This window comes from Dioscorea cayenensis, unplaced genomic scaffold (assembly GCF_009730915.1).
Source record: "Dioscorea cayenensis subsp. rotundata cultivar TDr96_F1 unplaced genomic scaffold, TDr96_F1_v2_PseudoChromosome.rev07_lg8_w22 25.fasta BLBR01001755.1, whole genome shotgun sequence".
NCBI lineage: Eukaryota > Viridiplantae > Streptophyta > Magnoliopsida > Dioscoreales > Dioscoreaceae > Dioscorea > Dioscorea cayenensis.
In genome coordinates, this window is record NW_024088146.1 from 9,617 (window position 1) to 23,439 (window position 13,823).

General features: G+C 34.9%; 2 protein-coding genes across 2 annotated transcripts; both read left to right on the forward strand.

Moving 5' to 3' along the window:
* The first annotated feature begins 519 nt into the window (after positions 1-519).
* On the forward strand, positions 520-2,102 carry LOC120256961 (scopoletin glucosyltransferase-like). The gene has a single exon (XM_039264616.1). The coding sequence runs from the start codon at positions 566-568 to the stop codon at positions 1,937-1,939; it is 1,374 nt and encodes a 457-aa protein (XP_039120550.1). The 5' UTR covers positions 520-565; the 3' UTR covers positions 1,940-2,102.
* A 3,475-nt stretch (positions 2,103-5,577) lies between these two features.
* LOC120256960 (persulfide dioxygenase ETHE1 homolog, mitochondrial-like) lies at positions 5,578-10,131 on the forward strand. The gene is made up of 9 exons (XM_039264615.1): positions 5,578-5,988; positions 7,158-7,286; positions 7,494-7,601; positions 8,543-8,677; positions 9,364-9,405; positions 9,506-9,565; positions 9,643-9,696; positions 9,784-9,808; positions 9,893-10,131. The coding sequence occupies exons 1-9, from the start codon at positions 5,734-5,736 to the stop codon at positions 9,976-9,978; spliced, it is 894 nt and encodes a 297-aa protein (XP_039120549.1). The 5' UTR covers positions 5,578-5,733; the 3' UTR covers positions 9,979-10,131.
* The last annotated feature ends 3,692 nt before the right edge of the window (positions 10,132-13,823 follow it).

A 13,823-nucleotide genomic window follows, 5' to 3' on the forward strand; every position in this document is an offset into this window, starting at 1 on the left:
AAGAAATTCTCCCGTTTTCTATATTTTAAAATAAAAAAAAATAATAATAAAAACAGAGAAAGTTTTTCATTTTCCACCAACTTGCATAATTTTGTAAATAATCCCAAATATGCATAATTATAATATTAAAAAAAAACCACATGAAAAGTGTTAAAAATAAATGCATAAGATAAAAAAAAAATTATAATTTACATGGACTAAAATCAATAATTATATAGCCGAACAATAAAACACATGATAACATGAGAGATTTCAGTGTTCAAATCCTACATTATCCTCGTGAATGATATAAATAGTATCCTGGTTTATTTTATTAAATAAATAAATAATAATAAAAGCTTACCTGGGTCCTGGAGTAACTCATCAAAATAAATAAATCACTGGGCATCCTTGCATAAAATAATCTGGAATTCAATTATTATTAATCAATGAGTTGGGAATCCGTGTCAGTCCTTCTGGCCGATACTCACGTGCATATCACGTGCTTATCACGTGTCTCTCCATCGCTATATACCGCACAAAGTTGTTTCCTTGCTCTTCTCGCACGCTATCCGAACCCTCCGCCATGGATTCTAGCGACAAGCTTCACCTCCTCTTCTTTCCCCTTATGAGTCCCGGCCACTTCATCCCCATGGTCGACATGGCACGTCTCTTCTCCTCTTTCCCCAACGTCCACTGCTCCTTCATCACCACTCCGGCCAACCCCATCACCATCTCCGCCGTCAACGTCATAACCATTCCCTTCCCAGACCCTTCCATCACCGGCCTCGCCGTCGGCCAAGAGAACCTCTCCACCGTTCCCACCTCCGGCTTCACCACCTTCACCACCGCCCTCTTCCACTTCCGCGACCCAATCACCACCCTCCTCCACGACCTCCGGCCAGACGCCCTCATCTCCGACTCACTCTTCCCCTGGACGGCTGCCGTCGCCAGAGACCTCCACATCCCTCGCATCATCTTCCACGGCGCCGGTGCCTTCCCTCTCTACGTCTCCTCCAAAGTCCTCTCCCAATTCCCCATTCAAACCCCATCCTTCTCCATCGCCGGCCAACCTCACGAGATCCACCTCCATAAAGACGGCTTGCCGGAGCTCTTCTCCAACTTTGACATGCTCCGGCAGCTGGGTGAAGCCGAGTTCACCAGCTACGGCGTCGTCATCAACACCTTCTACGAAATGGAACCCAGCTACGTAGATTACTACAAGATCAACACGAAAGCTTGGTGCGTCGGACCCTTGTCGGAGTTCGGGCGGGAAGGAAGAGTGGAAGAAGACCACGAGGTGCTCTCATGGCTGGACAACCAACCTGAAGGATCAGTAATATATGTTTGTTTTGGGAGTTTGTGTCACTTCACGGCGGCGGAGTTGAGAGAGATAGCGGTTGGGTTGGAGAAGTCCGGCGAAAGGTTTGTTTGGGTGGTGAGGAAGGAGTTTGAAGAGGATGAGGTTAAGGAGGAGTGGTTGCCAGAAGGGTTTGAGAAGAGGGTGGAAGGGAGAGGGATGATGATCAGAGGGTGGGTGCCGCAGGTGAAGGTGCTCCGGCGAGCGGCGGTGGGGTGGTTTGTGACACATTGTGGATGGAACTCGTTGCAAGAAGGGGTGGTGGCCGGAGTGGGGTTGGTGACGTGGCCTTTGTTTCATGAGCAGTTTGTGAACCAGGAGTTGGCGGTGGAGGTGATGGGAGTGGGAGTGAGGATGTGGGATGGGTTTCGAAGGAGAAGAGGGGAGGAGGTGGTTGTGACGGCGGAGGAGATCGCCGGAGTAGTGAAGAAGGTAATGGGAGGTGGGGAGGAGGTGGAGAAGGTGAAGAGGAAGGCGAAGGAGTATGGGGAGAAGGGGAGGAAAGCGGTGGAGGAGAGTGGGAGTACTTTTGAGGATGTGAGGAGGTTGGTGGAGGACTTGGAGGCTCGCCGGAGGGAGAGGATGGTCGCCGGAGGTTGAGACAAAACGGTGATGTATCGCCGGAGCAAGTAGTAATAGTTGGTAGTGGTGATTGTCTGTGCTTTGTCAGTAATAATGTTGGGTTGCTTTTTCATTTTGTTTGTGGTTGATGGGGCTTTTGTTTGACTTTCTGTTGACGAAATAAAATAAAAAAATTGGATTATTTTGTTTTGTTTTTTTTAGAACGGCGACAAGCGCCGAAACCCATGGATAAACATGTGGGGGAGTCGCGCTAATCATCAAATTGTACCTTCATTTTGCGTGAGATGGAGATCGAATTCGGGAAGTCACGCTCGACATTTGAGACGAACATCCTACGCAAGGGACCTGATGACAATATATATATAGCATTTGGCTAAGAATTCATACTCCACCCATTCAATCAATCATCCAAAGAAGCTAAGAATAAAAGAGACGAACTTGCAAGAAGCGGCTTCCTCTCTATCCCTTGAAATGTGCAAGACGATGGTGGGGGATGGTTACGAGATCGGTGAATGGCGATGGTGCCGGCGGTAAGGATAATAAAGAAAGATGGTTAGATTAGAGTTGGGATATACCAATAATATTTTTATTTTGAAATGGTCAAAAAAGTAATTTCAAATCTATGTAATAAATAGTCCCCCAAAGTGGGGATGACTTATTACTTTGGTAGACTGTGAAAATAATTAACTCCACCCACTCTTAATGATTATCTACATAAAATAATATCCAAATAAGAGAAAGAAAATTATTGATTAGGGTAATCATTGAGGGCATTCAAACCCTTACCCCTTATTTGGTTGGGGGATTTCGGAGGCCCTTACCCCTTATTTGGTTGGGGGATTTCGGAGGGGTAGCGAGGGGTGAGGAAGAGTGAGTGGTTGGGGGAGTAAGTAGGAGGAGGATTTTGGAGGGGTGCTTCACCCCTCCAAACCCTTCATATCCCACCCCTCCAATCGGGTCTTTTGGAAGGGTGAAATTATTTAACAAAATTTTAAAGTTTAAATACTTATGAAAAGACCAAATTGTCCTTTATTGATTTGAAAATTTACCATAATTTTTTAAAAAACCTAATTTCAATTCTTATATTATTTTTTATTCTTTTTTAATGTGTTAATTTAAAATTAATAATAATTTATTTTTTATATAATAATAATATAAAAAATATAAATATATATAAATATATATATAAAGTGATTATAGTATTAGTTTAATAAAATATAAATATTATTAATATTATATGAATAATATTATTACTAATATTAATGATAATATTAACAAAGTTAGTACCAAATAATCCTAGGTATGTATAAAAAAATTTTATGATCAATTTTATATAAAATGGCGAATTGGTAAAATACATGCCACACCTCTCCTCACCCCTCATCACTCCTCTTTCTAACCAAACAAAAAAAATAGATTACCCCTCCACACTCCTCTAATAAACCAAACATAAAATTTTTTCAAACCCCCTATTCTCCTCCCCTCCTTATTCTCCCCTCCCCCCTCCCCCTTTGAACCAAACAGAGTTAGTCTCTCCTTTGAAATATTTATTACATGTAAGTCCTTACATTTAAAAAAAAAAAAAATTCTTTTTAGTACTCAGAACTCATTTCTCAATTCCAAGTTTGATCTTTTTTTTTTTAAGCTTTATAAATATAAAAAATTATATTTTTAATTTAATTATATGTGTGAGTTGTAACAGGAAAAAAAATCTAGTTATTAAAGTTTTCCATTGTCGCATTTCTCCTTCAAGTTATTGGTCTATATTATTTTTTATAATTCAATTAATAATTATTCGATCTCCAATTAAAGATGTAGAAATTAAAAGAATGAATTTGCATTGTGTTTTCTTTACCGGTGGCCTTTTGGCTTATTACTATTAAATCTTTTGTATACGATATTCATTTTGATAAAAAAAAAATCCAAAACCAAATCTCAAAATCCATACAAAAGTGAAGCTACAGTTGTTTGTTGAGTTGTTTATTGTGTAATTGTTGCAAATTACTCTCCAAGAATATTATTTAAATAAACTTGTGAATTGCCTTTATTTTTAGGGATTTTTTTAAATATATATACTCATTAAAAACCTCATAATTAAGTATAAACCCCTTAAATATAATTTTTGTGTTTATATGCCTTCATAAAATACTGAACTTTGGCATATACCCTTCTCGTTATTAGACATCAAGATTTGTTAGATTATAAAAACTCAACTATAATTAATTACTACTCAATATATAACATGAAATACTCAAAATATTTTTTACAACGTAGTTAAACCAAAAGTTCCGGGATATGTAGAAAGTTAGCAAAGTCATAATTATTTTTTTCCTTTTTTTTATTTAACTTCATTAAAGTTTTTTGTTTTAACCTCAATGAATGGTTTGTCAAGTTATTGGTGCAAATATGTTTTTTTTAGGGGATATGGGCACAAGTAAGATGCACAAGGTGGAGAAGGTAACTAATTTAAATTTTTTGGCAAAGAAAAATAAAAGAATCTCGTTTAATACTTTGAAGCGCGCGCTATGAACTTATTATTTTAATAAAATATGTCTGCACAAAGATTCAACTGTGATGCACTAAAAAGTTGATATTTACATCTGCCATTATCTGATTCACAAGCTGATTAAGCACCACGTCATCATTATTTGTTTGTATTATTTTATATCCTTCATTGGAACCGTATAAAACAAAGAAGGGGAAAAAATCAAAATTTTATCTTTTAAACCATGAGTATTTATAAATATTTATTTATCACATTTACACATTTAATAAAAATAAAATAAATAATTGAGTAAGCCAGTGGTTTTTATTTTGAATAATTACACATATGAACAAAAAGAGAGATAAATATAATCTATTACAAGGTTTTTAATCGCTTACACGGAGTTTAATTAGAGTTTTAGAGAACAACCTCATGATTTATTGGTATCAATTTTTTTGTATAGGGTTTTTGTTTTGGGAAATTTTTTTTTTTAAATTACACTCTACGTGCTACACATGTCTTTTACTTTTGACTCACCCCATAAATAGAGGCATTTATTACTTACTTGTTAAAAAGAAAAAAAAACATTAGATTTTTAACCTCCAGTTACAGAATTCTTAATATATTACTTTAGACTAATTCAAAAACTGTTTTGTATAGAACATCAGTGTTTTTTTTTAAATATTACAAAAAAATATTTACTAAATTACGTATGTTTTGTATAAAATTTCTCCCGTTTCAAAATTTTTTAATTAAAAAAAATGAAAACCGAAAGAAACTCTCCCGTTTTTTATATTTTAAAATACTCAAAAACGGAGAAATTTTTCCATTTTCCACCAACGTGCGTATTTTGATAAATAATCCCAAACATGTGTATTTTAGTAAATATTTTTTTTTAATATTAAAAAAAAAAGCCAACACCAGTAAATAAAAAAAATTTAAAAAGTGGAAATGAAAAATAAAATAAATAAATATTTGAAAATATTTATTGTTATCACTAGCAGGCTTTATTCACAAGACAACATTTTTTTTTAATCTCCACCTAAATAAAAATAAATAAATAACCTAACCCTAACCCTAACCCTAACCCTGGTTAGTAACAAGTAACCAAGTTGTCCTTCCCTCCATCAGAATGACAACATATAATATAATGGAAAACAAAACAAAATAAAGCACACTACACTTCCAGCTCCGTTTCCACCTCCATTTTCTTGTCCTTGTCTCATTCTGCCTTTTTTTTTTTCCTTTAATCCTTCAACAAGATATTGGATTGTTTAACCTCTAGGGTTTCGATCAATCCTATTTTTCCATACTATAATTAGTCCCAATGCTCCCTCTCCTTCGGATCAATCGCTGCTTCTTCGTTTGTTCCTCGTCATCCCTCTCATTTTCTCCTTCAGAGGTCCGGCCTTTTTCCAAGTTTTTGATCCATAGATTGATGCCGAGATCTGGGACAATGGCGGCGAGACTCAGCACAGCGGCGGGCTCGCCGAAGTTGCTCTTTAGACAGCTTTTTGAGAAGGAATCGTCTACTTATACTTATCTTCTCGCTGATGTTGGGCACCCGGAGAAGCCCGCTCTGGTGAGGTTTCGTCCTTTGTTTAATGTAAATTCTAATTTGTTTGTTGGTTTTAGGATTTATGGATTGGAACACTTTACTGCAAGTTATTGATTGATTGATTAATTGATTGTGTCAAAATGCCATCTCGTATTGGTTTTTATGGCTTTTCATGCTCTGTTGAATCGTATTGGATTGGCTAGCTCTCATGGTAGTGATTGATTGATTGATTGATTGTGTGTCAAATGGCTGTATTTTGTTGATTTGGATGGTTTTTCGTTGCAACCTTCGTTTCTTCAGGTGGTTGTCTGTTGATCACTTCTTTCCTGATAACAATCACATGGCCTTACTTACTTTTATACAATAAATAGATCAAACTTGAACCGAAGCATATTTAAGTCAATGGTGTCTAATGATTTCCAAGCTTTACATAATTAAATCAGCAAAGACACAGTGCTTTTTTATTTGTAAATATGTTGGCCGGCATAATGGAATTCACGTCTACAGTCAATATGCACTTAATTTAATTAAGAATAAAACTGACACTCTAATGAATGCTTAATGAAGTATTTCTCAGGCTATTTCAGTTTCACTATACGATCATCCTTTGACTAAGGATAAGTGGTAATTACTGTAATTCTCATAATCTCACCAGTTATTGAGAGCCTTTATAGTTTAGGGATTTGAGTGTTATTTCATATGATAACCACCTTTAATTGGGACTTGATGTTTAGGCCTCAGTTCCGATGTTTAGGCCTTACGTAGGATAAATCAAGTAAGTTATGCATCTCATTTGAAGTGTTAGGTGCCTTGACTGACCCATAATGTTAAGGTATGCTTGCATATCAGTGGAAGCTGAAAAACAAATGCATAACTTCTTATGTTCAAAGCCCTTAACATTCATGCTAATATGTGGTGGAGAAGTACTCTTCAATTATGGATTTGCTCTGCTCACCTCTTATGTCCAAAGGCTCTATCATTTTCGTGAAATTCTGATATGCGCTACTGGACCTATTAAGATTACCCATGCTTAATTGTTGTTATTTTTTAATATATAATCTTCTTTGATTTTTAAGGATCAAATTTCTTGCTTTCCTTGTTTGGCATCATCATGAGTATCATAAGGCAATATATTGTTATTTTTTAGTAATGGATTATACGATAGTGCTTGCTAATTGAGATTTTTTCCACAGATTGTTGATCCAGTAGACAGGACAGTTGATAGAGATCTGTCACTTGTTAAAGACCTGGGTTTGAAAGTGATTTATGCTATGAATACTCATGTTCATGCTGATCACATCACTGGAACAGGTTTGATAAAGGTTAGGTCTTTGTTAGCCCACTTGGCACCTGATTTTACAAACCCTTCAAATAATTCATTTGGTAATAGAAACATAAAGAAATTCTATGGGTCAAAGTTACATGGTCATCCCTTATTAGAATACACTTGCCACTTCACTTTTTCCAGCCTTGTATTATGGGTTTTTCATGCTTCACCTTTGCATATTAACTTATTTTGATCTTTCCAGAGTCGGGTGTCAGGCGTGAAGTCTGTTATTTCCACAGCTAGCAATGCAAAGGCTGATATTCTAGTTGAACATGGTGACAAAATCTATTTTGGAAATCTTTTTCTGGAGGTATGGCGCTTTGAACCGTGATTCAGCTTTATCACTTGAATGATCACACGGTAAATCATGTTGAATCATTCAATTGCAATAGCTGAAATTCTTGATTGACAAATAAATGTTTATCCCAGATCATTATGAGACTGACTCTTTCTTATTTCACATTGCTGCCTTTGCCTTGCTTTGAGTATTGTTTTTTTTTTCTTTGTCCAATTCAATAAATGCATTTGTTTTGTCTTGTTTTCTTATCAATTGACTTTGTTTACTACAGTACTACTTCCTGAATGATTTGTGTTACCTGATCTATTATTGGCAGAAATGCCTTTAGGGTCTTGTTAGCATCAATATGCGAAGCTGTTACTGGAAAGATGGAAATCTTTCTATCTCTATTTATCCTTTTAATCAATTTTTTTTTGTTAAATTATTGGAATAGTTTTCTTCCAAGTTTTTTATAGCTTCAGAAATATGGAAATCTGTTCCGTTTTCCTAATTATGATCAGTTAATTTATTGCATTCACTTATTGGATAGAATAACAGATCAATACATATCAAGTTCAAATTTCAAGTTGTGGTCTCTGATTAATGTCCTTCTTGTGGTTTTCACTCAATATGGTTTTGACCAATTCTACTCTTTTAAACCCTTAAATCAGCTCAAAAACAAATGAGAAGTAAAACCTTTGTGCCAACTGTGATTACAAAAATAATACATTATAAATCTATTTTCAAAATGTGTGATCTTTTAGGTTTCAAAGTGTTGTTACTTGGTAATAATTTCTATATATTAGCCCAACTATTTTTTTGAATATAATGCTAATTCAAAATCTCTGTGATTGATTGGTTTATTTTTCATAAAACTGAGGTCTACTAAGCCTTAGTTGAGCAAGTCTAGCCTTTGGTGAGTCACACTAATTTTTGACCATTTTACTCTAGTATTACCTAGCATATTTTTGCAGGTGCGTGCTACTCCTGGTCATACTTTGGGTTGTCTAACGTACGTAACAGGAGATGAACCTGATCAGCCTCATCCAAGGATGGCTTTCACTGGTGATGCATTACTGATAAGAGGCTGTGGAAGGACGGATTTTCAGGTATATCATTTTGATGTAATGCATTATAAGGTACTTCTATGTTGTGCTCCAATTCCATGTGCGAAGAGATTGGCTTGAAAAATTCTTATTATAAATTGTTAATATTATTATTCATGATGCAAGCATGGGGGCTTTAAATTTAAATGCCTTTAGAATGGAAATGCTAGATAAATTGCTTTAGATTTATTCTAGAACTTAAGTGGTTGAGCCAGAGCCTCTTTAGGGTCTTCTTTGAGGTAAATCTGATAAGCTAATAGGCAATTACCTCTTATTTTTCTTTTTGTCAGCATGCTGCATCAGTACTTTTCTTTGCTTAATTTAGAGCTTATGATGAGCTAGACGTCTGTTGATGAGCAGCTGAAGGTAAAAATATAGGCATGGGGATGAACCCATTCTATGACACTCAACTGTTGCCAAAATAGATGATTGTGTTGATATATATCCCAAACAATTCATTTACAATGCAGCCTATATTACATATAACTGCTGCAGATGGTGTTACACCAGGCTGACTCACTGCTTAGATCTGGAATTGAATTTGTAATTTTTCACCATGATCTAGCTAATTTTCATGCAAACTGAGCAGAATTCTGTGTTTACTGCCACATCACTGTTGAGTTAGAATTTTATGATTTATTTTTCCGCATTTACAAGATTAAATTAAAATAGCATGATGAATATCACAGGGAGGAAGTTCACATAAGCTCTATGAATCAGTGCATTCACAGGCAAGTATCTGGCTTATCCACGGCATTTTATTTTAGGAAACTTTCTGTAAATCTCAAGTACACCAGCAATATACTGATTTCTGTCTCCTCTCATCTTCAGATTTTCACATTGCCAAAGGATACTTTGTTGTACCCTGCTCATGATTATAATGGCTTCACCGTATGCACCACCAGCCTGGTTTTACATTAATTTTACTGTTTTCACTTGCCGATGAATATATTCCTTTCTTTACTCAGGTTAGTACCATCGAGGAAGAGATGCTATACAATCCTCGACTCTCAAAAGACGAGGTATATCTTGATCTCAACTTTCAAAGTATGTCATTATGCCTATAAAAGTCAAGACATTTTTTGATCATCCTTGTTATTCCTTTGCAGGACACATTCAAGACTATAATGGAAAGTGAGTATTAGAAATATAATATCAATTTAGCGAATAATTTCTCGGAATCATAAGATTTATAAACTTGTTTATGTTGTTCCTCAGATCTCAGCTTGCCATATCCAAAGATGATTGATGCAGCTGTACCAGCAAACTTGGTTTGTGGAATGCAAGATCTACCTGCAAATTAGCAAATGCAAGATCTATCATTTTAAAAATTTGATGACTCTTGATGTGTTGTTGTGTACATGCAAACAAAATTATATGCTTTCAAGTCTTCAGCACAAATTATGTGTATGTGAACATATACGGATGAGAAATAAATTTGTGCTCTTTTATTTTTATATTTATTTATTTATTTATTTTTAATTTTGTCCCTTGCTTTTGTTTTTGGTGTAATTCTTAAGTTCAATTTAGGTGTTTTTAATTGACTGTTGGAGAAGTATTGCAAATGTGTGAAATGTGGAGAACGCTTTTGAATGAATTGTGTAAACAAGCATGATTTTCATTAGGTTTGTTTGTTTGTTTGTTTTTTTAAGTTTAGCAAGATACCCTTGACCTAAGACTAAATTTGTTAGTCAACATATTTATTATAAGGATATAAAAATAAATAATAATTTTTGAAAGTCAAACAACTAGATTTATTTTGATGGTTTTACCAACAATAAACCATATTATGTAATAGTATGCCAAAATATTAAGATTTTTCTCATGTATATATGCATATGAAAAATCTCATAATTAAATATAAATGGTTATGTAAAATTTGTGATTACTTATATACCCTTATCTTTATTTTTATAAAAAAATAACCTTATATAACCTTATAAACCTAAGATTATAAGCAAACGTCAATGGCCAAATTAGCTAAAATGTTCACTCTATAAGGGTAGACAGGTAATTATGAATTTTCTAGTACTGATCTTTGCAATTATTTATTTTTAATCTGGCGCTAAAAAACACAAGAACTTTTTAAATATTATTATTACTGATGAGGTCGGTCTATATATTTACTTCAATTAAACATTCCACCAACCATCTTTAATTCTATTCTTATGGCCTTCGATGCCTCTACGTTGCTGCATTTTCCTTCACGGATTCAAGTGCGAGTAATAATAAAATAAATATATAATCACCAAAATAGTTCATGTACTTTTCTCTCTTTTCTTTTTTGGTCTCTCTACTCAGAAATCCTCCCGACTAGTCCTTTTATTTTTGAAAATATGCTCACCTAATTAGAAATACTCCAAATTAGTCCCTTTATTTTTAAAAATGCGCCCACTTAGTTCCTCTAATTGGGTTATTTTTAAAAGTAGAGAGACTAGTTGGGAGCATTTTTAACTAAGTGGCCACATTTTCAAAAGTAGAGGGACTAGTCGGGAATATTTTTGAGTAGAGGGACCAAAAGAAAAGAGAGAAAAAAGTACAAGGACCAATTAGGGTATTATACCTAAAATAAACTTAAGGGTCAAATTAAAGTTGATATTGTTAGTGCAATCGCACTATTTAATTGGCATGATTTGACACCAAGGCAAGATGACGTGACAACCATGGTTATAAGGCAAAATTGATGACATGGAGAACATGGTGACATGGCATGGAGACTTGTCTTGCAAGGCAAATTATCTTGAAGATTTTTGGTGGGATATTTTTGGTATGTCATATAATTTGGAGAATTATCTTGAAGATCTTGGTGGAATTATTCTTGGAAACATGAAGACAAAGAGTCAGTATCAAGGCCATATTTTAGGTGATTTGATCAAGCACTAAATATGGTGGAGCTTAATTGAAGAAATATCTATTCATGGTATGAATGAAGATTAATGGAAGATATGATTTGAAGAATCCTTGATGAAGATTGATTGAAGTCTATTCTTGGGAAGATTTGAGGACCAAACTTGGGTGAATTGAAGATCAAATTTGGAGAATCTTTGAAGACCAAATTTAGGTGAATTGAAGACTAAGTTTGGCAAGTTCCATGAAGTCACTGAGGGGACGTGCGCCCTGCAGGGACTCGCGTGATGAGGAACCCGAGGAGGTAGGGCTAGTTGCCTAGGCGATCGGGATCGGGAGATTTAGGGCGCATCGACTCGGACTAAGCATGACCGGGAGGTTGATGGGTCTTGAGTTCGTCACGCAACGTAACGTAACTCGGTCAAGTCGGTAGCTGGAGCCGTAGTTTGCGAACTTATGTTACAACAGGGAGTTGTAATGACTAATTTTCGGAAGGTTTTAAATTAGTAGCCAGGAGATTCTAAAGAGGTATGAGCTATATTTGGGACGTTGAGGCGTCATATGTAAAACCTACCTTTGCTCGTAGATTGTAAGTGTGTCTCTTGAGAGAGTGATGCGAACACAGACAATCTAGAGAGGTGAGTGATCTTCGTTGCTTTGAGAGTGTGAGTGACAAGTGTTTGTACTCATGTATTTTTACCCTTTTAGTGGATTGTTTATCTCCGGGCTTGGCCCCGGATGTAGGTGAGTGGACTGCGAACCCAGGTTATCAATTTTTGTGTCTCCTTCTTGTTTTTTTGTGTGAACTTTCTTTGATGGTTTGTGTGAGATCTATGAGTGCTTGAGTGTTTCCTAAAACCCACAAACCACACCGGCCGAACTAACAGATATCAATGCTTAATATTATCTTATGCAATTATGGACCAAGTTTGCATTTAAGAAAGTAAATTTTATTTTATTATTATATTCTCCAACAATTACAAATTTATAACAAACTTCATCTTTGCTTTTATTATTATTATTTTTAATGCAATTTCAATCTTCTTCTTGATATATATATATATATTCCTATGATCTATTTTTTTCCTTCAAATAATAAAAAAAGAAAAATAAATAAAAAAAACTGTTGGAACTTATTCAAAAGCGTTAAATAAAAGATTAAAATAACAGTGTGAAAAAAAATTTAACAAAATTTAAATAGTGACCATTAAAGACATGTGTGACACATATGACGTATTAAACATCTAAGGTTATATTGGAAAGTAACGGTTGCAAATAATATTTGACTAGAATTGGGCTGGCTTTTAATGGTAATTGAATTCTTTTGATCATCTTTTTATTTTTATTTTTGTTTAATTGTGAATTTTTTATATTAGTGATATATGTAAAAGGCATGTATTGTGTGTGTGTGTGTGTGTGTGTGTGTGTGTGTGTGGGGGTTTGGGGAATTCATTTCCTTAGCGAGACACAAATATCCTACACAAAGAGTCTAATGACGATAGACCAAATGGTTGATACTAGTCATTAGATGATTTTTTAAGTATAATACCCTAGTTGGTCTCTGTATTTTTCTCTCTCTTCCTTTTTAGTCCCTCTACTTAAAAATGTCTCGATTAGTCCTCTCACTTTTTGAAAATGTGCTCACTTGGTTAAAGAAATACTCTCACAGGTCCCTCTACTTTTAAAAATGTGCCCACTTAGAGGGACTTAGTGGACATATTTCTAAAAGTAGAGGGACTGGTTGGAAGCATTTTTAATTAAGTGGTCACATTTTCAAAAGTAGAGGGACTAGTCGGGAGCATTTCCCGAGTAGAGGGACCAAAAAGAGAGAGAGAGAAAATACATGGACTATTTTGGTGATTATACTTTTTTTTTTTAATTTATGTTTCTTCTTTTATTTAAAAATTTGTGACTAGAAAACTATCCGTCATTGAGAAGATATATATATATATATATATAATTAATTAATTAATTTAATGTGATTATAAGGACATATTAAAGAATTTCCATTTGAGTGTGAATTTGAACTTTATATATAAAGACATCATAATTTAACAAAGGGAAAATTACTGTTCACCCATCGTAATTTTCAAAACTTCCCAAAAACCACCTCCTACTTTTACACACCCCGATGACCCCTTCCGTTAGTGTTTAACTTCTCTTTACCCCTCACTGCTCACTCAAATGGGTCCATGTCAGGAAATCCCCATTTTTGGCCGCGAAAATGGTGGGAAAGGAAAGCACCAAATCACATCTGCTCAACCTCGAGGGCTTCGCTGGTTTCGATAGACGATGCCAAGGA

Bases quoted from the DNA above. Each gene is read 5' to 3' on its own strand.
- LOC120256961 (XM_039264616.1), top strand. From the start codon at position 566: ATGGATTCTAGCGACAAGCTTCACCTCCTCTTCTTTCCCCTTATGAGT.
- LOC120256960 (XM_039264615.1), top strand. From the start codon at position 5,734: ATGCTCCCTCTCCTTCGGATCAATCGCTGCTTCTTCGTTTGTTCCTCG. The intron at 7,602-8,542 runs GTATGGCGCTTT...ATATTTTTGCAG, and splicing joins TTGGAAATCTTTTTCTGGAG to GTGCGTGCTACTCCTGGTCA. The intron at 9,566-9,642 runs GTATGCACCACC...TTCTTTACTCAG, and splicing joins ATGATTATAATGGCTTCACC to GTTAGTACCATCGAGGAAGA.